The sequence below is a fragment of the Melozone crissalis genome, unplaced genomic scaffold, assembly GCF_028551555.1.
Source record: "Melozone crissalis strain CALT ecotype California unplaced genomic scaffold, PUWL_Pcris_2 ptg000016l_1, whole genome shotgun sequence".
Taxonomy (NCBI): domain Eukaryota; kingdom Metazoa; phylum Chordata; class Aves; order Passeriformes; family Passerellidae; genus Melozone; species Melozone crissalis.
The window spans coordinates 32,420,079-32,442,800 of record NW_026535794.1 but is presented as its reverse complement, the minus strand read 5'-3'; the positions used below and the strand labels follow the sequence as shown (position 1 = coordinate 32,442,800).

General features: G+C 40.5%; 1 protein-coding gene across 1 annotated transcript in view; it reads left to right on the top strand.

The window, feature by feature from the left end:
• Positions 1 to 22,722, top strand: part of RAPGEF5 (Rap guanine nucleotide exchange factor 5) — a 154,925-nt gene that overhangs the window by 38,357 nt on the left and 93,846 nt on the right. Inside the window, exons 7-8 of the mRNA XM_054273587.1 lie at positions 5,774 to 5,822; positions 22,001 to 22,077. Coding sequence (XP_054129562.1) covers positions 5,774 to 5,822; positions 22,001 to 22,077 — 126 coding nt within the window. The remainder of the gene's footprint in view (positions 1 to 5,773; positions 5,823 to 22,000; positions 22,078 to 22,722) is intronic.

The following is a 22,722-nucleotide window of genomic DNA, read 5'->3' as shown; positions in this document are numbered from 1 at the left end:
AACATGCCCTTGCGGTAGAGAAAGCAAATGCTTCCTGAGTTGCATTAGAAAGAGCATTGTCCTTAGGCTAAGGCAGGTGACAAGGTGTGGAGTCTTGGGTCCAGTTCTGAGCTCTCAGTACAAGAGATATGGATGTCCTGGAGTGTATGTGAAAGACCGCGGAGATGGTTGGGGAATAGAGAACTTGACTTACAAGGAGAGTCTGACAGAAGTGGGAGTGGGGCTTGGAGAACAGAATGCTATGGGAGGGCCTTATTGATGTGTACAAATACCTGATGGACAGGCTCTAGCTGGCCATGATTTTCAGCAGAGGTTTGGATCAGATGATCTCCAGAGGTGCTGTCCTACCTCCACCACTCTGGGATTGTGCAGTTTTGTGAACACTGCACCTAAGTTATGGTATCATCAAAACATGGAATTGGTGTTAGTTCTGTTTTTGGCATGTGAGAAACTAAAGAGACAAAAATGAAGCAAGCAAGATAAACCTTTTATGAAAAAAGCATAAGGATAAGAGGTATTTTAAGAAAAATAAGGAAAGTGCTATCTTGAAGTTGTTGGAAAATGGAAGGAAAGGAGAATTTTTGCTGTCTTTTGTAAAGACAAATGTCTTTACAAAAGATATTTAATAATGTGTTTGGAAAGCTAGTGATTCTGTATGTTCAACTTTATTCAAGAATATTTTAAAATGTATGACATAAGCAAATGCTGTGTTTTAAATATCTTTTTTTATTGTCTCAATATTCAAATTCCTTGTTTTCTCTGCTCTTTTTCTTAACTGAAAATGAAAGGTGAACTCAGAACCTCAATATCCTCCATTTTTCTTACCCTGCAGAGCAAAAATAGAAAATCGTGAAAGACTTTCTGCAAAGTTATATTTTTTTAAAACACTTGCAAAACACCAACTCTATAAAACATTGCCAGTATTCTTCAAAAGCTTTGCCTATCAAAAATAGAATAATGGGAGTTTTGTCAGTTAAAAAAAAAGGGACACGCTCAACAAAACAAAGTGCCTTTGAGTTTGAGAACTGGATCTAGCTGGCTGCACTTGGGTAACATGCATGTCCTTAAACACCTCATTGACAGTGAGCTCAGAGTGTTTCACATCTGTGAGGTCAAACCTGTGAACTACATCCTGAGTCACTCCAGCAGTAGGGCACCTGGACAGGGTTTTCTTAAATGAACCATTTTATTACTGTAGCTAACTAGCTAAAGAAAAATTAGGCAGTTCCACCTCCAGATGGCCTGAGACCCATCTATTGCCATGGTGATGTCAAGAATCTGATCTTTTCTCCTGCATTTTCTGATTTTCCACAGAACATTTTAGTCGCTCTGTAATGATTTTCTAGTCTACCCCTGGGAAAAAGGCACAAGACCAGAGCAGCATCCTCCAAATTTTGGCATCTGTAAATGAACTTTTCCTGTTTATTCCTCCAGAATATTGCTTTTCCTCCATACATTAGATTGGGACCTAAAAGACTCTCTGCAACTGTCTGGGAAGTCGTTTTAAGTCCCAGAAGAATTTGAAACCTCAGCTCACACTATTCAACAGACTGTCCAGTGTCTTGGTTCTCTTTTTTTTGTAAGCAGGAGCTGGAAACTGTAAGTGAAGTTATTAAGTATTACTGGAAATGTGTTCACACTTTTGGCTTTTCGGCTCACTGAATGTTTATGTATTTTGTACAAAATTAAACCATTCTTCTTTGAAGAATTCATAATTGAAAATCCTTCTCATGATACTCTTCACACCAGAATTTCAGAAGTGTGGAAAAACCCACAAAATCATCCCTACTACTAGCCCAGCAGTCAAGCAGTCAAAGATTAGAGTTGACTTTTTAATTGGAGATGAAAATCCCACTGCTGTCTCTTCTACTTTAGTTTTTGCTTTTCATGGAACAAAACATTTTTATGAGGTCAGAAGAAAATTTCTGCATCAGCTTTTTTTCAGGGGATTCCATTCCAAATTTTCAAACGTACACCGATTGTGATGATGCAACCCAAGCAAAATTGGAGGAATCTGTGTGCCTAAAATATAAATCCCTCTTTTAATCTATCAAATTATGTGCTTATATCATATGCTCCATTACATGAGGCACCAACAAAACCATCAAACTTCAATTCTAAAGGCAAGCAGTGCAAAATTTGCAAGCAGTGCAAAATGCTGCTAGAAATACATTTGCATCAGATAATCTTTTTTGGTCATGAATTTTTAAAAGAATGCAATGATTACTCATGGGTTTAAAAAAAGCGTTCCAGAGCTGTCATGCATCCCATGTCATGTCCCAAAGAACAGCCTCATATTCAGTGTTTTGTGTGCTACAAGCAGAACACGGTGGGATAGCTATGAGTGTTTCCACTGCAAAGCCTTTTACCTTACCTTGTAATGGAACAGATGATATCAGGATGTTAATGAAGTGTGTCTGGAAAATAGTTTTCTGGTACTTTTTGGCATCAGCCAATATTACTTTTATTTAGAGCCCATCAAACTATCATAACTTGAGATGCAAAAATGTGAACCAGTTCACTGTTTTTCAAAACCCTGCTGTTTAGAGCCTTCTGTTGCAGGATTTTAATTTTGAGTTTCTGTAAGGATTGGCACCTTGTCTGTAGATTTGAAGTCCTGCTTGGCACAATAGTATCTAGACTACTGTCTCACACAAAACTACTATGGGCAGAAAAAAAAAAAAGGAAAAAAGATGGTATGCACTGTCTGCTAGATGCCCAGTCATGCCCACTATGACAAAATGATAAGATTTGCAATAAGAGCAGTAGTTGTCATTTGCTTATTAAAATTCTCTATTATTTGAAGACAAAATTCACATATAAATGAGCCATTTTTACTTAATCAAGCAGAAGTATACCCAAGCATCACTTTCTATGCATACTCTTCTATATTGCAGAAAGAAAACTTGATTGAGATGTGGTAACATGCCAACTCCTCACTCAAAATGTTCTCTTTAAGACTTTCATAATATTTCTGTAAATATTGTGTGGTGAACTGGCCTTTAAACTGAATCAGTTTTGACATCTGCAATGTTACTCAAATGGGATACTGTTTAGATAGTGTTAGCTTTGTAGCAATAAGCTGTATGTATAAAACATATTTTAAAATTTAATATGTCAATATGGTAGGCATAGTCCTTGTTTGTATATTTTATTTTGTGTCTACATTATTATCTTCAATGTGATGTGCGACTATCGATTTTGTCAAACAGGCAGTGACTGAAATCCTGTTAGGAAGAAGCATGATAATGGGTGGCATGTGTGCAGAGGAGTGAGTGTTATACATGGATTTCCATTGGGGTAATGATGCAGAGGAATTGCATGTCCAGCAGGGATGTCAAGTGCATTTATGCTAAAATAGACAAAAGCATATAGATTATGAAATCTAGGGGCACCACTCGGATCCAGTACTGCTCAGCTGTACCAGTTCCTTGTGATTGGAATGAATCCTATGAGAGGGAACTCAGATTGTCCTGATGGAACCCTTTGATGAAGGAAATTTTTCCTACTGTTAACACCAGAGAAACATATTTTCCTCCTGCTTTATCTAAAGGGTTTTGCTCAGGTTAAGTAAAAGAGCAGCTGCATTCCTGGCCAGCAGCAAACTATGAGATTTTTAGCTTGACATAGACAAAATATAGAAGCCCAGCCTTTTAATTACCTGCGATTTTAGCACTATCTTTCAAACCTAAAAGGTGCCACCTTATAAACAAAAGTAATATTGGAAATACAACTGCAGGATGCCACAATGCTGCCTTTTTGTTCTGAAAAAATGGGTTTTTCTTTGCAGCCATGGAGAGGTTTGCATTTCTGGAATATTTGATTGGGTTAAGAGATACATTTGCAATTGTTTCAGGTTGTAGTGTCTCTTAAGCATAAACTTAGGATAGTGCATTTATTAAATGCTAGGAGATAAAGATGAGACATCAGTGAAATGCTTCTTACTGTCAGTAACCTCTGCCAATAGACCAGAATTGAGCCATTGACATGGGTACCTTCTGAGTTTAATGAAGGGAGAGGGTCTGAGAAGTGTAGCCATGAAAAGTCATGGTGTTGTTCAGAAACAAATTGGACTTTTATTGAAAATCCTGTTCTTTATTAGATAGCTTGTATGTATTATTATAATACTTGTGTATAGCAATTGCTGCAAAGAAGCACATGAGTTGTTTTTCTGTTCTCTCCCATTTTACTTGAAGTTTATGCTTACATTACCTATGATTAATATTTCTCCAGACATGGGAATGAGTGTACAGGAAGGAAGGAAGGGAAGGTAATACTGCCAGCTTGCACAATTGTGCTGGAAACAGGATGACATTTAAGAAAACCATGGCACTGCCTTCATATTTTCCTGCTTGGAGTGGCAGAGAACTCTGTCCCTCTCAGCAGGGCAGCATCAAGGAATAGAAAAGATCCTTTTCCCTTGCAAGGACAGCAAAAAAATCTTTTTGGTCCTTTGCCACAAAGGAAAGAAGGATGCAAGCAGAGGAAGGACGTGGCCTCTGTTGTGACTGGCTTCTTCCACATGCAGAGTGTACTGCTGCATGGCTCCTGAGGATCTGCAGTCACCATTGTACTGAGATGCCCTGAGAGATTTTGTCTTTCTGCTCAGACCAATATAATGCTAACTATTCTTCTTTCACATTTTCAAACTTCTCTTCAGAGTCATGAGAGATTTGTTAGCAATTGTATTACTTTGGGAATCCTTTATGAGCTTTGTGCCTTATGACTGAGCTACATATCTTGAGAATGATGTCTGAAATTTCATGTCTCTCAGAAACTGCATGTGAAACCTCCCACTGCAGAACAGCCTTGAGCCTTGCCTAGGTCTGTTAGACAAGATGGCTAGCATGCACTGCTGGAGGCTTTGTGCAGAGAGGTGGGACAATCCCTAGAAAAAGTTGGAATGTGCCATATATATTTTTTAATACTGAAGACAGCCTATCTTGGGAAAATTGGGGAAATTGTAAGGTGTATGAGAGAGCATTTGGTGCTCTAGGCCAAGTGCAAGCAGCTACAGTGGGACAGATGATGGCAGTGAAGAAGCAGAAAGCATAAGAATAATATATATAGAAATTATGTAAAAAGAAATTATATAAAAAGAAATAGACCTATGGAGAGAAGTGGTTGTTGAGTTGAGCTGGCTAAAGAGAAAATAGCTGGTCTATACAGAAAATATGAAGAGTGGCAGGGCTGTTTTACCACAGGCTAGTGAGAGACCCTGTAAAACTGAAAATAGCCCTGACTTCTGAATTTTCTTCTCAAGTGAAATTTTTGTCCAGCAATTCTCAGCCATACTACTAGGAGAGGTTGTTTCCTCCTGGGAGATCCAAAAAGTGAAGGTCAATTATATACAGAAGGAACCTCTGTCAAACCTCAGCATGAAGGACTCTCTTATTCTGGAGTCACACAATAAATCCAGCATTACAGTGTGCTCATCAGAGGCAAAACAAATATGTAACAAGGGAAGGGAGAAGATTTAAGTGTGTACTTGTGAAAGAGATATGCTGTGCAAATAAATTACAGGTCAGGCTACCGAATTGCCCACTCCCTAAGGAATGTGGGGTATTTACATGAAATTAAAGTCACAGAATTCCCAGCTGGAAAGGAGATAGATTTGCTAGGAAAACTGACTGTCGTTTCAAAACCAGGCATAATTCCACATGCAGTTGATTGTTGCAAAACATTGATAGCTCTTATCTTACCAGTATTGCATTTTGTTTTATTTGACTGTGCCAGGAACTATAACCATCCTTTTCTTTTCCTGATATTTTAGGTACAGAGAGAACTGGCTGCTGTCATTGCCTTGAAAGCAAGGAAGTCAGGTGAGTCAGGCTGAACTTCAGAGGGGTTTTTGTAATGCTGTTCCCTTTTGTCATTTCTTGAAGTATCTGAATTGTCACTGCTGTCTTTTTAATAAGGGGAAGAAAAGATACTGATGGAGAATCTGTGTATACAGCACAATGCAATTACAGCTAAGCTTCTCTCCATCTAGCTCATTATGTCTAACAACTTAGCAAATAAAATCAGTGTTACGGTTCAACTTGGGTCTCTTTCTGGCCAAAATCACTATTTTCTCTAGGCTTGCTCTTTATAAAAAAAGCTGATGTCTTTATTTGACTTAAATTTAGGACAAATACGTTGGTCATTTTCCTTTTTTTTATCATCCAGTATTTCATGCCATCATCTTTTCTGCTTTTTACCAGCCCAGCCAGGTGTTTTTCTTACTGCTAAAGCAAAAGGACAGCTTCATGCACGAAGGTGTTTTTTCCTGCCTTTTCATCTGTATGGCTGGAGAGACAAGTCTCTGATCAGGGCAGGAGAAGGGAAAAGGCAATTGGATAACTGGAAGTCTCTGCCAGTAAAAGGACTCCCAAGAAATGCTGGTGCCACAGTGCAAAGGCACTGAAATATGTAGCCATCTCAGCTCCATCAGGGTGTGGTAGCACAGGCACTTCAGCAGGTAGAGTCTGCACTGCTGAGGGCAAGGAAGGAGGCAAGGAAGCCAATTTGTGTTTTCCAGGCACTGCACAGGAACCAAAAGAACCTGCTTGGCCAGACCTGACTCTTTACAGGTTAACTCTCTGGTGTCTTTGTGCAGTGTCTTCTGCACCAGGCTGAATGTATTTCTAAAGCAAAACAGAGGTGGAGTGACCTTAAATTATTAGCGTGTTCCCAAAGCCATTAAGTGCAATTTGAGTGCATTTTCACGGAGCATCTCTTGTGATTATCAGTGATTTTTCTAGAAATCAAAGTCACAAATCTTGTGCTTGAGCTATTTTCTGGCTTGTTCGTTGTACTGCATCTCTATCGGTCTGTCTGTGACAAGTACAGCACAAAATTTACTACACACACACGCAACACACATCATGTTATTGCAAACTGGAGGCACCAAGATGATGTGGCTGGTGTAGCTGCAAATATTTTCTTGTGAAAATGTAAGTATTATAAAAAACCATTCTAGACATAGTTTGATGCTGTTTTTTTTCTGGAAATAGAAGTACCCATAAGTTATACCCACACTCATCTATAAATGTAAATCTGTGGAAAGCGAGTACAAATGTGAGTGTGAATTCAGACCTGAATTTCTTCTATGGGCAAGCTTTACTTCTGAAAATGCTATAGTAGTTTATGATGTCAACACCCCTCAGCTGCTTGCCCTTACCTGGTATCACCCCAGTCCCACCTGACTTGTAATGGCTGAACATGGAAATGCTTCTGCTCTGGCTCAGTGCAGAGGAAAACAGGCTATTTTAAAGAAGTGCTCAAGGTAATTTTTTGTTTTGCTACTAAATAGGCTGAGCATGGTGCTATGTATGTTTACTCCCTGCTCATGGAGGTATAATAAATCTCTCTGTTTTTAAGCAGTTTTGTCAGCAAATATTTCTATGGCTATGAGCTATAAATAGAAGTCTTTCCCCCAAAAGAGTGATTTTTAGCTGGAAGTAGTCTCTTATTTCCTTTTGGTGGATGGTTGTCAGAGTAGAATATGGGGTGGGCATTACATTAGGAATGAGATGCAAGAGATGAAAATCCAAAAGGAGAATATCTCTTGGAGTCTCCTTTTTACTGTAATTGCAATCCTTAATGAACAGGTAGAAATATTTCACTTAAAAATTACAGCCTTAAAAAAATAAAGCTCCTTATAGAGCTTTGCAGTGCTGTCCAGCCTTTCCTAATACATTAATGTAAACACTTAAAATATCTGTTCAGATCTGAACAAAAGATAACTCTTTAGTCAGTTTAACTAGTGTGTGCTTGCTGTTGAAATTTGCATTTCTTTATGCCCCATCTTGGATGCCTGTATAAAATGGGAGTATGATCAGGCATAACTGTAAGGTCTAATTTAAGTTAATGCCTTCAGTAAAGTAGGTGCAGAGTAAATTAGGGTGGTTGGTTATGCTCCTTTATTTTATTGCTGGTGGTTAAATTCACAGTGTTGCAGTTACTGTGAGTGATCAAGCTCTGGTCTGTGCCTGGTGAAGTGAAGCACGCTTCAGAGAAAGTACTTCTGGAGCTGTAAGCCACAGTATCTTTCAAAGATATTGTTCCTCTAATCCTCTCCAAGATTCCATATAATTCCAGGAAATAAGCCACCAAAAGTCAGACAAAGAGTTTATTTTGGCTTGAAAAGAGTGGAACATGGCTTTTTGGGCCAGCTGCCCTGGGTAGCTTCCAGGCTGGTGTGAATGGCGTGGGAGCCTGGCTCATCCACCCTGGGATTCGTGAGTGGGGAGGGCAGGCAATGGGCATGGTCCAAACCTGCTGTCTGGAACCTGGCTGCAGAGGGTAATTGGTTTATTAATTTAAAGCTTTCCTAGAGATCAGTTGCCCCTCTCCCCCCATAAAAAAAAAGAAGGCATTTTTGCCTAATGCAAGGACTATATAATATGTTCCTGAATTAGTTTTATTTCTGAATGTACCTCTGCTCTTAGGGAGACCCTTCACAGTGATTTAATTGTACTAGAAAAACTGGCTGATTTAAGTTTTTGCATTGTTTGTCTAGAACTGCTGTAGTAATCACTATATTAAGTTGTATGGAAAGCACTACACAAGCATATAATACACAGCTCCTTGTGCAAGAGGTGAAGAGGTTCTGAGTAGGAAGGTTTGGAGGGCAGGGGGCAAGTATTGCCTTTGGTTACCTGAATGAAACAGTTTGGTTTTGTTTAAATGAAGCGTGGGTTTGCTACCTAGTATATGTATGTGGCAGGTAGTAATTGCAACTATTACAGTTCTGGTTGTGGCAGAGATTTCCACACTGTATCTGCTGACAAATACGGAGGTAGAGACCTGAGCCTGCTGTGGGATAGGGCACAGTATCAAATTCTTGCTAGTACAGGATCTGACTTGATGGGGAATGTCTGCTACCAGAAAATAAAACACCAGCAGGGTGTGGGGTAGAATGCCTTTCCCCAAGAGCTGTTCTTCTGTTTTTGCTGTGGTGTAGAAGAATAGGAAAAATTCATAAAACTGGCAGATGCTGAAAGAAAAATGAGGAACCTGAAAATTTAAAGACTTCTGTGCTGTGGGAAAAAAGCTCTGTTTTCATATTCCAGATGCGTACTGCAAGTATACCACTCTGATAACAAGGCATATGCTGACAGAGACATATTTGAGAGCCTTCATGCAGAGGAAGCTCAGCACTTTTAGTTTCTTTGCAAATAAAACTAAACCAGGGTAAAATAAGTGTCTGTAATTCTGAAGTGTTGGTGGACCTCGGTAACACTGTTGACTTGAAATCACATTTGTATTTCATTAGACTAAAGCTCTCATGATAAAGGTGACCTAGGAGGGGGAAATGAGCTTGTGTACTTCTCTGTGGCTTATAAAAATGCATTGAAATAATTCTTTCCTAACCTTAGAAATAAATAGATTTAATGCTGTCTTCTGTGGTGTGGTGAAAGGTCTTGGGGAAGCAAATAACTGGAGCAGAAAGGAACTTTTCCTTTAATTGCAGGCACTCAGCATTAAATTGTTTTGTTTATTTATACCTTGCTGGCTTCTGATAGCTTCTGCAAATGTGCTGAAACCTAACACAAATGCAGCTTCCCCTCTGAAGGTTTACAAGGGTTGGCATTTATCTCAATTGCTTGTCATGGCTCATGACATGTTTCTTATGTGTTAGAGATGGTAGCTAAAACAAGGATAAAAAGCAGCAAATAGCCTAAGGCGGGAGGCTTTAGCTGGTGGCAAAGCTGCACGGGTACATGTGAACTGATCAAAACCTGTCACGTAGATGCTTTGTACTGCTGTTAATCCCATCCACAAACAAGATGCCTTGCATTTCTGTGCACAAACCCATGGCATCGCCCAGCAAATCCCTTCATAGAAAAAGGAATTTCTATAACTTTATTTGTGCAAAGGATCAATTGATAAGAGCATGGCTCTTGTCTTTGTGTTTATGAATACGGGGGCTAATTAAGATAATAGCTGACAGGGTATGGGTGAGGTAGGAAGGTGGTGACTCAGCTTCTCCCCAGGCACTGCAGGAGCAGCGGCAGGTCTGTGGGTGCTTCTCCCTCCCACTGTGAAAGGCAGGGCAGCCACAAATGCCCTAGAACTTGTGTGTGGTTTTTCTCCCCCTTATGAATGATATTCAGGTTTCCACTATATAATTAGATACATTTTAGTCATGCCATTCTTGAATTGGCAAGCTCTATTGATTTTTTAACATGTCATTTACATTTTATTTATAATAATGTATAACAATGTATTAACTCCATATTTGAGATCTTCTGGATTGCCTCCACCCTATTCTTACATATATGTATGCATAGCCAGCCTTCCCCTTTTCTTTTGTATTGCTTCTGTCAGAACCTAACTGCCTATGTGATTTGCTTCGTGTTTTTTATTTTAGTGCAGGCGATTCAATATGAAGCAGTCACTGGGGCTTGAGCTCTGCCGGCATGAATGAAAAGCAAGCTGTGAAGAGCTATTCCTTTTCCCAGGCACTGCAGCACCTCCACAGCACTGCTGTCAGGGCTGATTGCGTGACTGGACTCCAACACACTGCAGGCAATGTCAGCCCGGTTAAACACATGAGAACAGTCAGGCTGGGTCAGGTTAAAAGTCCATCCAGCCTCGCTCCTACCGTGAGTGATGAGTAGGGGATGCTTAGAGTAGAGGAACAGAGCGAGTACAGTTCTTCTGTGTACATATTCAGCATCTACCAGCCTGTGATAGAGGGATTTTGCTGCACCCACAGTGCTGTGGTAGGTAACCCTTGCTGGACCTTTTCTCCATTAATTTATCAAACTGCTTTTTAAGCCTGCTTATACCCCTGACCTTCATCATCTCTTATGGTAGCAAGTCTCACAATTCACGTGTAGTGTTTTAAAACATATTTTTTTCTTGGGGTTTTATTTTTAAATACATTCCTAGGACCCTCACTCTGTTGTGATATAGCTCTTTCCTGACACAGAGTGGTGAATAATCCATTCCCTATTTGTCTTTATACTATTCAGGATTTTGTGCACATCTGTCATACCCCTGTGAGTTGTCTCCTTTCCCGGCTGTTTCACCAGTCATTCCTCATACCAAATGTCTTCCATTAAATCTGATTATCTTTGCTACATCTATTATATACTTTTGAGATGGGGCAGGCACAGCAGCATACAGTATAGCAGCAACGTGTGCTGGAGTTGACACAAAGTGAGGGTGGCAGCTTCTTATCAGGGTGGAGAGGTGGAGGTGTGTGCGAAGGAGCCCAGTAAGACACTCTTGGCACCATTAAGCTGTTTTATCAGCTTAGTTAATTCAGAAAACTGCATCTTTATCTTTCAGCCCATTTCCTCAAGTAGTACAGATCCTTCTGAGACTCCTCAGTAAATTTATTCTACTGTAATTAGCAGAAGTTTTGTCATATGGTGCTATCTGAATGTCCCATGCTATGTTATTCATTTTATTCACTTGTAGAAGTGTTTTTATATAGAAAATGAAAATCATTACAAATTTTACTTAGGTTTGTATACACACTTGAAAAATTACGTAACAAATACATGATCAAAGGTCATCCAAGAATGGACCAGTTCAGCATTTTGTGTAAGTTTCAAGCATATTAAGGACTATTGAATTTACATGTTTCATAAACAACCAGGTATTCAATATCTTTGGAGTAAACGTGCACTGTTTGTTACCACTTATGCTACTGAAAAAACATATAATGAAGTATGAAAAAACTTGGTCCTATTTACAGAATAAAGTGACAGTCATGTGCCAGAGAGGTGTGCATTTTCCCTTGTGAAAAAACTGAGAAAATGTGAAGGGTGGGAAAAGGGTGAATCAGTAGGATCTTACTGTTTTTCTGTTCTCTTCATATCCCTTTTCAATAGGCTTGCTTACTTAAGTAGTACCTCATTCCATTACAACCTCCAGTTCCTCCAAGCACCTAGTTGTTTAAAGCAAGGGCTGAAATTAGTAAACTGTGTGGAATGAGAGTTCTTCTGCAAATTCTTCTGCAGATAATACCTAGAGGATTCACCCTGGAGAAATGGCCACTGATAGTGAAGTTGCAGGACTGTTGTTCTTCTGTTAGGCCATGGTGACTGTATCTTTACTTTTCCCCTGCCCACTGAAATATGATCCAAAATAAGAGCTTCCCCTGAAAACATAGCTAGCAATATTTTAAAAGTTACCCTGTACTTTGGGGTCTTTCTTTAAGGTCTGTGATTTCAGGTCTTGAAGTAAGGGAGGTGATCTTGGTTTGTTCAGCCTAGAGAAGAGGAGGCTGAGGGAGAGTTCATGGTGCTCCATCATGAGGGGGAGCAGAGGTGCAGCACTGATCTCTTCACTCTCATGACTGGTGACAGGACTCAAGGAAAAGGCCCCTCAAACGAAGCTGAGTCAGAGAAGGTTTAGTTTGGATATCAGGCAAAGGTTCTTCACTTGGAGGGTGCTTGGGCACCAGAACAGGCTCCCCAGGAAGATGGTCACAGCACCAGCTGTTTCTGAGTTCAAGAGGCTTTGGGGCAACACTCTCAGGCACATGGTGTGATTCTTGGGGTAGTCCTGTCAGGGATGATCCTGATGGGTCCCTTCCAACTCAGCATAATTTATGTGTGATTCTATGATTTTAATCTTGTTAGCTTCTTTAAGCAATGATTTTAAAACATTTTGTGCCCTATTGAAGGGAATCCCTACCCCTAGGGGCCAGTGGGGGTTACAATAATGTATTGCATCACATGAGATTCTTCCATTATTCCTGAGATCAAGAACAACCTGAAAATGACAGCATTTCAAAAGGGCAGGATCAGACCCCTTCTAGACCTGGGGAATGATGCTCATTTGTGCCCAGCCTGAGTGATGCTGGGGGTGGGAAATGCTCTGGACAATATCAGTGAAAGGACTACAGAGTAACACTTACCAGCTGCTGGGTATTCAACAGCTGATATAAAGCAGAATGGACTCAGACCTGGAAAAAGAAGGAAAAGAGCTCTCAGCTGGGAATTGTGGTGAGAGGGATTTTGGCAGTTTGTGGTTTTGTTTTTACAATTGTTGTAAAACCTTGGGCATAGTTCTTTCCGAGTGATCTAAGGTACTCGCATAGAAGAAATCAGCAATGCAGAGTAGCTGTGTAGGGGAAAGATATTTTGCACATATGCAAAAAGAGGCAGCACAGTAAGGTCACAAAGACAGCAGTTGTGCAAAAAACAACCCCCAGGTGTATGTTTTGTTTACTGGGGCTTTGGGAGAGGCATTTACAATGAATTCACAGAATTTATTTATTCAGAGTCCTCTTTGTTTCCTGCTCCTTTCCTGGCTATGCCTGGGGGATGTTTCCATGGAATAGAGCCCTGTTTCTCTTTGCACCAACCTGCTCAGCAACAGCCCATACCTCCTTGTTTGATCTGTCCTCAGCAACCATTCTCTGATCATTTGATGCGGTCTTTATTCTCCATCCTTCTATCATCTAATTTCAGACAAAACTCTTATAGGTACATTCATTACCATGTGATTTAAAAAAAAATTTAAATATCATGCACGTGAGAACAAATATCTACAATTACTAGATAAAATTTATAACTTTCTGCATTCAAGCACCAAATGGTTCCCCTTGAGCTGCAATTGGTACAAAACCCCTTGATTTTATCTGTTCCTGTAGCAATCCTACAGCATTTTCATATAATTTTCACTTTTTTTTCTCCTTGATAAAAAATATGACCTCATATGTTCACAAGGTGAGGATGAAATGTGGCTTTATCTTTGCATGCATCACAAAGGGCCAGGCATTGAAAACCAAATCTTCTCTGGCCACATGAATCAACAGTAGTTGTTTATCTATTAAAAAATGCCTGTCTCATTTAGCCAGAGGTGTTTTACAAATTTTGCTCATATGCGCCACTACCTTGCATGAAATGTGGACCTTCAAAGCCAGATATAAGAGCCCGGGGCTTTGGTTCTTATAAATAAAATAAACAGAAATTCCTAACAAAACCAGTTGTACAATAATGTGAAATGACTATTATCTGACTGAGCTGGGAAATATTGGTGGTTTTCTTGGTACACTCATTTTTTAATTTATAATGGCTATATAATATAGGCAGACCTGAGCCTCGTTTAAAGTAAAGTTTGTCCTTCCTGGGGTCGTTTAGAAGCAGTGGGAAGGAATGGCGCCTTAATGGTGATCAGCAAGACCAAATCCACATCTGCCAGCCTCCTTTCTTACCACAGTGGCTTTGCTCTGTTTAGATTGGAGATACCTACCCTTGCTGTTATCTGTTCCTTTTGATAAACTCTGAAATGAGAGGAAATGCTCTTGCATCACTTTCTGGAGTCCTGTTTCCTATTTGAGATTTGAGAAATGGCTTGTAGCACTAGGATCTTTGGGAACTTCTTTTTCTGCATGGAAACTAATCAGAATAATGAGTACCCTCTGTGCAAATTCAATATTAGTTCTACACCTAAGGTCAAGCAGAAGTTAATGACTATTTTTTAAGTACAGAAGTCAGTTATGAGACCAACATTACATTTCACACTTTTGTAATTGTAAAATAAAATGCTGGAGTAATTTATGTTAAATTGATTTAAACTACAAAGCATAAATATCATAGCATCCCAGATTAGGGTTTGAGAGAAAATGGCATTGTTGTCACTTGTGCAATAGTTCATTCACTGATTTACAAGTACCTTTATTTCATTTTGTGCTTGCTGAGCTTTTTACATACAGAGGTGCTGAACAATGCTGTAAGAGGGAGCCTGTCTCTAATAATTTTTGCATTTTCTTTGTTTCTTTAATTAGCTGATTTACTCAGCTGATTGCACAGCTGTCTGGGCAACACCCCCCAGGGGTCTGCCAACTGTTTCAGAGATATGTAATGTACTCAGTGAAGGGAAATCTGTATGGTAATTTGCATGTATATATGCAGAAGTAGCAGGAAGGAATAAGAAAGCTCAAAGGCAATTTTTGTATGGCTAATAAAAGGAAACATGTTAAGGATGGGCTTAAAAAGCTTTCTCTTTTCAGTAATTTCTGAGAAAAGATTACTCTTTCATGGTAAATAAGGAACCAATTCTCAGTTGGAAGGTTTTGTTCCTGGGATTATTGCTCTCTTACAAGCAGCTTTTGGGGATTTCAGAGATACTCAGTGCTTGTAAGTTTTCACCTTTGGTTTGGAAACAGAACTTGGAAAATGCAGGAACATGCATGAGGATGTGGTCTGGTCTAAAATGGTCCCCAAATCCAAGGTTTGCAAAGCATTTACTGTCTGCTCATCTTCTTTTCCATTGCTCAGCACTAGTGCTCTACATAGCCTAGAGGATCTGGCTTTTAGTTTCCCCAGTGGTGTCAGTATGAGCTATTCATTTTTTTCCACTCTGATAAATTAATAAGCATCAGCAAACATTATAACACTGTCAAACAGCTCAGAGCTGCCATAGTAACCAACCTCCCTAGAGCTCTCTGTATACCCTCCACAAAGAGCAACAAGGGATATCACAAGTTCCATTGTTCAAAATAACAGTAAAGTTTTAAAATATAATGAAATTAGCTTAGTTGTGTGTTTTTTCTTAAAAGCTTCACGCCAGCAACTTCCATTGGAAAAAAACCCCCAAAACAAAAAAAAAAAAAAAAAAACCCACCAAAAAACCCCAAAACAAAATAAAACGAAAAAACCCCAAAATTACAGAAGATAAACAAACATTTCTCTTAAAAATGTGGAATATAAGAAGAATCGAGAAGTTGTGAGCTTCTCAGAAGCTGACAATAAATCAACTGGTGCAGGCTGCTGGCAGTTCTGGAGCCTTCTCCCCAGGGAATATTCTTGCAGATTCCTGAGGTCTTGTTGGTTTGACAGGGACAAAACAACTCTCACAACAGGCTGTAACCATCCAGCAGGGATGAGGCAGTGAAAGTCTGCTGGCTTGTCAAATAAACTAAGTCCCTGTGTTCAGAAGTCTCTTTAACTCCTCCGAGGTGGGAATTATGTCTCCTACGTGTAGACAGCACGTAGGTGCCTTTTACTTACTGGCTAGATGAAAGAGATTCATACATGAATTGTGATCACAGAGTACTGAAAAGGCTGAAATCATACAAAGGGCAGACTAGTTTGATGTTCTAGGATGTTAGCAGGGTAAAGAACAATACTAAATAATAAATTAATGTCTGCATTTGAAATGAAGGAGCATCTCTGAGTTCATAAGCAATATAGCCTTAGGGGTGACCGAGCTTTGTATGGCAAGCAGAGCTACCTCTGGAGGGGCTGTGGGGGCAGTGAAGTCCCCATGCAGTCTGTGCAGTCCCAGGTGAGCCGGGCAGTGTTTGTGCAGCTGGAATCCCCCATGCTCAGCTGCTGCTGAGGCTGTGCCAGAGGGTTTGCAGCGGGCTAAGCGAGTTTGGTCTTAGGAGCAGCCTAGTGGAGTGCCGAAGCATGTCTGCTGAACGTGGTTTGTGGGCTCTTGTCCCCCAAAATCAGGTGGATAAATGGATTAGATTGATAGATTTCACAAGCTCAATAGATGGATTTCACAGCTAGCTCAAGGGCTGCAGCTGGAGTTGTGGCACAAGGGGTCTGGCAGCAGCGTTACCTTCAGGAGTGTCCTGTCCCCCTGCCTGCTGCCTGGGTGCTCTGTTCTCAGCCAGGTTAGTAGCAATCCTTTGCCAATCCACAAATCCCGAATGCCTTATGGCAGCACAGAGTGGGGGCAGTCAGTACAGGGGTGTGGGACAGCCAGCAGCGATGGGGAGCTAAACTGGAATGGCCATGTGGGTGCCACCCAGAGCCAGCTGCTTGCAGATGGGCAGAAGTCCTTGCCTCTTGTTCAGCAGCAAAATGATAAACTGTGATGGCAGTCCTTTCCTAAGCATTTAAACAATTAGCTTTCACAGTTAACACCCTATTAAGCCAAAGGAGGAAGTTGACACCTCTCCTGGTGTTATTGTTCCAGTCTGGCTGGCTGCAGCAGCGGAATGACGCTGGTGCCTTGGTTTGTGTTGAGAAGGTTATCTTTGCAGCCAGAAGGGGTAGAAAGAAGAAATTTCATTTATAGAAAAGGAAGAAAGCACAATAAAGCAAAGCCTCTGGGAAGATTACAACGCTGTGGGTTCCAGGAGTTGCTTTATGTGTGGATTTTTTTTAACTATCTTTCCCACTTTCACTTGGGCAAATGATTCTGCTATATTGAACAAGACAAAGCATTAAAATGAAATAATGTGCTTGTAATATTATGTGACTTTTAAAAATCATGCTCATCAAATTTAATTAATGTAATTAATTACCTTCAAGTTTGTGGCATAAAGCAGAGTGTGTAATGGAGGCACTGCTCTGTGGGTACCCTTGGCAGATTCCTCCATGGGCAGGGGAAGGTCTGTAGTGCTGCTGGTGTCTGTTGCTACCCCAGTGGGTGCCAGCCTGTGTAGCTAAGGTGACCCCTTTAGCCTGTGTGTTGTGTTCCTTGCTGCTGGAAAGACAAATCCCTTCCAATGCCTTGAATCTACACTAAACTTGGTAGCACAGCTGTGAAAGCAGGGGGAGCTGGGTTGGTCAGTTCCAGTGTGAGCAATGGTTATGTTCCCTTTCCTTTCACGCCCCGGTTTGATGGCTGATTCTGCTGTTGTAGCAGGTACAAAATGATTTCTTTTGGTTTCTTATCTCTTGATTATTTTTCCCTGCTGATTTAATGATCTGAAATGGAATTACTAAAGGACAAACCTCTCCTGCACAAGAGTTCTCTGTCCTAACATAAGTTTACAGAAGAATCTACTAGCAAAATCTCAGCTCTGCTCTGTGGGGCCACAAGGAACTCAGATCAGATGATGGCCTTTATGATCTTTAGGTGACCATAAAACATCAAAATCCTGAATTCCCCAGACTAATTTGCAAATGGACATATTTGAACTGCACATTAACAATCTAATGCTCATTTGACTATTTTTTTTCCACTCACGGTGACATTTCCTCCAAAGGAGAAATGCTGCAGGTAGAAAAGGGAACTGATCACTCTACATTTGTTTGTATTTTTTTTCCTGTCTCAGGTCTCAAGCCTGAACCCAAACATAACATTAAATGCATACATATAGAGCAGGGTAAACTACCTTTGCCTTTCCCTTTTATTGCTGCTTTGTAAAACATGCTGGGATATTTGTATCAGGGAGCAAAGCTGGATTTATGGTGGTAGAGAAAGAAATGTTTGGCTCAGCTCCAAAGTTCACAACTTTTTTTGTATGTACAATTCCAGAATCAGCATTTGCCTGTGAAATACTTTCCCATCCCACCCTAAGCTTCCGCTAGCTTTTCCTACGGTTGAATTTGCAATGTCTTTTATTTTTTTTTATCAAAAAGTAAATGGCTAGCTAACAGTAAGTAGGAAATTATCCTTGAATTCTTCTATTTTGTCACAGAACTTATGTTGCTCACACAATAACCCATGAGAGCAGTGCCTGGGCCAATTAAGGAATATCTATGAGTGGTTATGGGGTTAGGAGGCATACTGTGTCCAAAAATACTGCAATCAATTTCTTACATGTATGTGATGGCCGCCTATACCATAAATTTCTAAAGATACAAGAATATTTTAAGAAATATGTGGGTTTTCTCTGCTTTATAGACAAAACACATAGTAACACTTCCCTACAGAAACCAAGAAAATATAATTAGGGGTTGTTGCTTGTCTGTGTGGCCACTTCAGCCTTCAAGGGACTGTGTTCTTGTGATGGGAAAAAGGTATGAGATGGTGTGATTCCTTGAGTGTTGCTCTCTGCGTGAAGTTAAATGGTTTACTTGTGGCTGGTCCTTATGGATTTGGATAAGAGGCAAGGAGGACAAAAAAATCAAGTTTGTGATGGAAATTTCGTGAAAAAGAGGTCAAATGCTCCTTCTCTCCCAAGAGAGCTGCAAGAACGTCAGTGTGAGGTCTGTTGTTTTTCTTTTTCCTTTAAGAAAATATTTACTGCTTCTTTTCTACATTCCTTACACAGTCTAAACAACATTGAAGCCAAGGAGAGCTGGGTCTGGATGATAAACTTATTAGGCTTTTTGGAGTAGAGTTGTGAAATTGCTGATATAAAAACTTTTTCTTCATTTTTATTTTTTAAGCCATTCACTTAGAGTGCACTTAAACTGAGGCGATTTTCTCATCATCTTTAAAATTGCTCATGTTAAAATCATTCAACACTCAAGGATAGCTATATTTATTGGGGGCTGTGGACATGCACCCTCTTTCTCTTCCCCTTTGTGCCAGGTAAGAGATCTTGCTGCCCTCAGTTCAGGGTGTTTGCAGCTTGTCACTGTCTCCCTGGCCAGACACCATCCTCTCAGCTGCCCGCCCAGCCAGGTCAGCCAGAGGTGCTGCTCCCTGAATGTCTGCCTGTTCACTTTGGTTGAAGATGCTGCTCTGGGGTGTTTGCCCTGGCACTGGGAAGGGAAGGAGACACTTGTAATTGAGGCCTGTGACAAGAAGCCTGCAGTTGGCAGGCACTAACCTTTTTCCCTGGCACAGCTGTTTGTGGAGCTCCCATCTGCTCAGGACTGTGGAAAAGCTGGCTGGATCAATGTAAATCACTTAAACCTCGACTCATGGCCCTGTTACCAGCAAGGTGCCACTCCTCTAAATGCCATGATTAATAGCCAGAGTCTGGGGGGATATTTTGCCCATGAGTGCCTACAGCAAACTGATTACAGAAGAAATCAGAAAATTGAAAGGAGAACTGAGGGAATGTTCTGCTAACGCAGACTTAACAATTTGAGAAATTGCTCAAACAACCGATTTTTAGCATCTGTTAATGCCTTCTGGCATTGCAACATTCCTGTCTCAGGCAGGTTGTTCTATAGGGGTCAACAAATCAATGTCCTGAGTGCTCCATGTCTCCCTCAGTGGCAGTGGGTAGAACAGGGTCATGCACATGTGGGACTGTGCAAGAAGATGAGGCAGCTCTTGGGGAGGAAGGCTGGGAGATGGGTTACACAGGAAGGAACTGCACAGACCCCCCAGCCTGGTTGGATAAAGCAGGATGCCTTTAGAAACCCTGCACCAGAAAAGCAGCGGTCACACATGGCTACTCAGGCCATCCCTCTCATTGCTGGGTCATTATGTTGTTCCTTTTCCAGACTGGGGCAGAGATATGCCACAATATCCCAAGAGTGTTTTGGTTTTGCCTAGCTTTAAATATGCTGGGATCTAGTGCCCATTATACATGCTGTCTGTTGCAGCTACAGTCTGACCCCGTGTTCTCAGTATTCACCTTGCATTTCAGAGGTTTGCTGGTAAAGTGATGCCTGCAAACTCAATGGTGAAGATTTATGTCAGAAATCTGATAATGGATTTAAAAAGATCCTGTAATGGAATAAACTGTATTGACAGAATGACTTATTTCCCCTTTTATAATTACATTTTTATTACCTTTTTTTTTTTGATAGCATAACTATGGGGGAAGAAACAAAATTATATCCTATATGGCATAGCAATATCAGCAGAAATCCTGCCATAAGAAAAAATAAATCTGTACCATTTTTTTTAGAGGTCACGAACAGTCCAAATTTACTTGTCTTTTAAGTTGCTAGATGCTGCCTAAACGCTTTTTGTCTGCAGCAGACCCAGAGCACCCATGCAGACACACCAAGTGGGACCTCATGGCTCACATTCAATGTATGAGCATGGCCATGGTAACTTGGTTATGTCTGCAGATTCAGGCTGAGGGCTGAGGATTGCATAGGTGAGGATGCCTGGGGAAGATGATTCTCCTACCTGCCAGCCCTTCTGCTCATCAATCAAATCCTGGGCTGCCTCAGCTTGCAGACATAGTTTTAAGGCAGCCCAGGACAGGTGATCCTTGTCTGAACACACTGTGCTCTGGGCTGTGGCTGCTCAGATGCAGCCTGATGAGCTCAGGAACACAGGGGCAAAGGAAAAAGGAGGTGGGCAGGAGGAAGTGCACCAGCTCAGCCCTCCCACCCATCCACCAAAGCCATGAGCCATGAGGTGTTTTTCAGGAAATAGATGTGACAGCTCTGCTGCTTCAAGGACACTTCTGGTGTCACAAATGCTGTGGTTAAACCTGGAAATCACTCAATATGTAGTCAAGATCAAAGATACCTGGGTGTGGTTCTTCTAAGGCGATGTGTACCGTATAAGGTAAAGTCACTTTGCATGTGTTTTGTTGGGTCTGACTCTCCCAACCTGTCACATTTCAGAACATCTGAGGGCTCAATGTCCCATCAAAATGCAGCAGGTGGCTGTGCTGACTGAAAGGGTACCTTGGGGTATAGAGAGTACAACTGCCTATAGATGAAGCTGTTTGCAATACAGAAATCTGAGGTGCTCTTTCACAAGGGGTTCCTTGTTTCTTTAGGTGGATAAACTCCTAGCTCTGGTTTTGACCATTCAGGAGATTACAAGTTTGATACAAAACTTTAAAGTCTAGCAAAACTTGCTGGTTTTAAAGTGATTTAAGTCTTAATTGCGTGGGGTTTAATTTAAGTTAATTGCATGGGGTTGCTCATTTCTCCTATTGTGCCAGCAGCAAAGAACTTTTGATAAAACATGTCCTGCTACCATTTATTTCTGGAGATGATTTTCATGGCTAGTGGTGATGTCTGTTAAGATTGACATCACTTTGCTTACAAAGCATTTTCCAAGTCTGAGGTGAGGGATAAATCTGCTTATTTTGTTTAGTCTGACCTGACCTTCTGCAATATAATGGAAGAAGAGGGAGACCTTATTTTTTTATTGCTTAGGAGTCATGATATCTAGTTACAATATATAGAAAAGTGAAGTTCCTTTAAATGTCATTGTTTTGTCAGGACTAACAGTAGCATGACTATAACTATTTAGTACTGGATTTTACTGCATGGGGAAAAATTAAGTATGCTGTATTTAGCATTTTTCCAAACCCAATAAGGTGTGCCTTATAGGATCTGTCCAAAACCACTCCAGGAGTTTACTAGAATGCTAAAGTTTAAATATTCCTTGAATGGTCATCCTATTTGATCTAAACTGGGCCATGCCACTTTGCTGCTTTTTGTCATTTAAACCTGCCTGCTTCCAATATATTGCTCTTTCTTATTTTTAGCAATTCATCAAAATGAAGAAAACAGCAGTCAAGAAATAAGAGGACTAGAAGATCTCAAGGATACCTCTGATGCACAGGTACATATGTAAGATTAATGGAGTCTTGGGAATGTTTCCAGATCTACAAGTTGAAGAACTGCTTTCAGTAGCTCTGGGAAATGGATTTTCCTCGATGTTCTGTGCAGGGAGCATGTAGGAGGGAGCAAGTCTGCTAGATCTCATCTTATGTGACTATTTAGAATAAGATTGATGATTATTCTGGGAATTAATCCCATGATGTTGCAATTGGATAGCATTCTTCAGCTATCTTTCTGCTCTTTATAGATAATACACATAGCATATACCAGATGTGAAAGTAAAATGAGATGTGGTTTAGGAGGCAAGGGCATATGACATTTTGATTGAATTTTAATCGCTGTAAGTAGACATGCAATGAAATAGGGATACTTATTAGTCACTCAAGTGCAAGCAGCAACCTTCTTCTTTTTTTCCCTAACTGCCCTCATTTACAACCAAAGCACACTTCTGGATATTGCTCGGAAGAAACTAAACTGCCTTTTAGAGTATTTTATTGTGGGATTGCTTACCCTTTTTAATTCTGTGAATCTTTTCAGATTAATCTACAATTCATTCAATCATTCCATTCATGCGTTCAAGCTGTGCAAGTGCAACTGTATTGCTCATTGTACTGGTACTGATTATTGCTTTTAAATTAAAATTGAT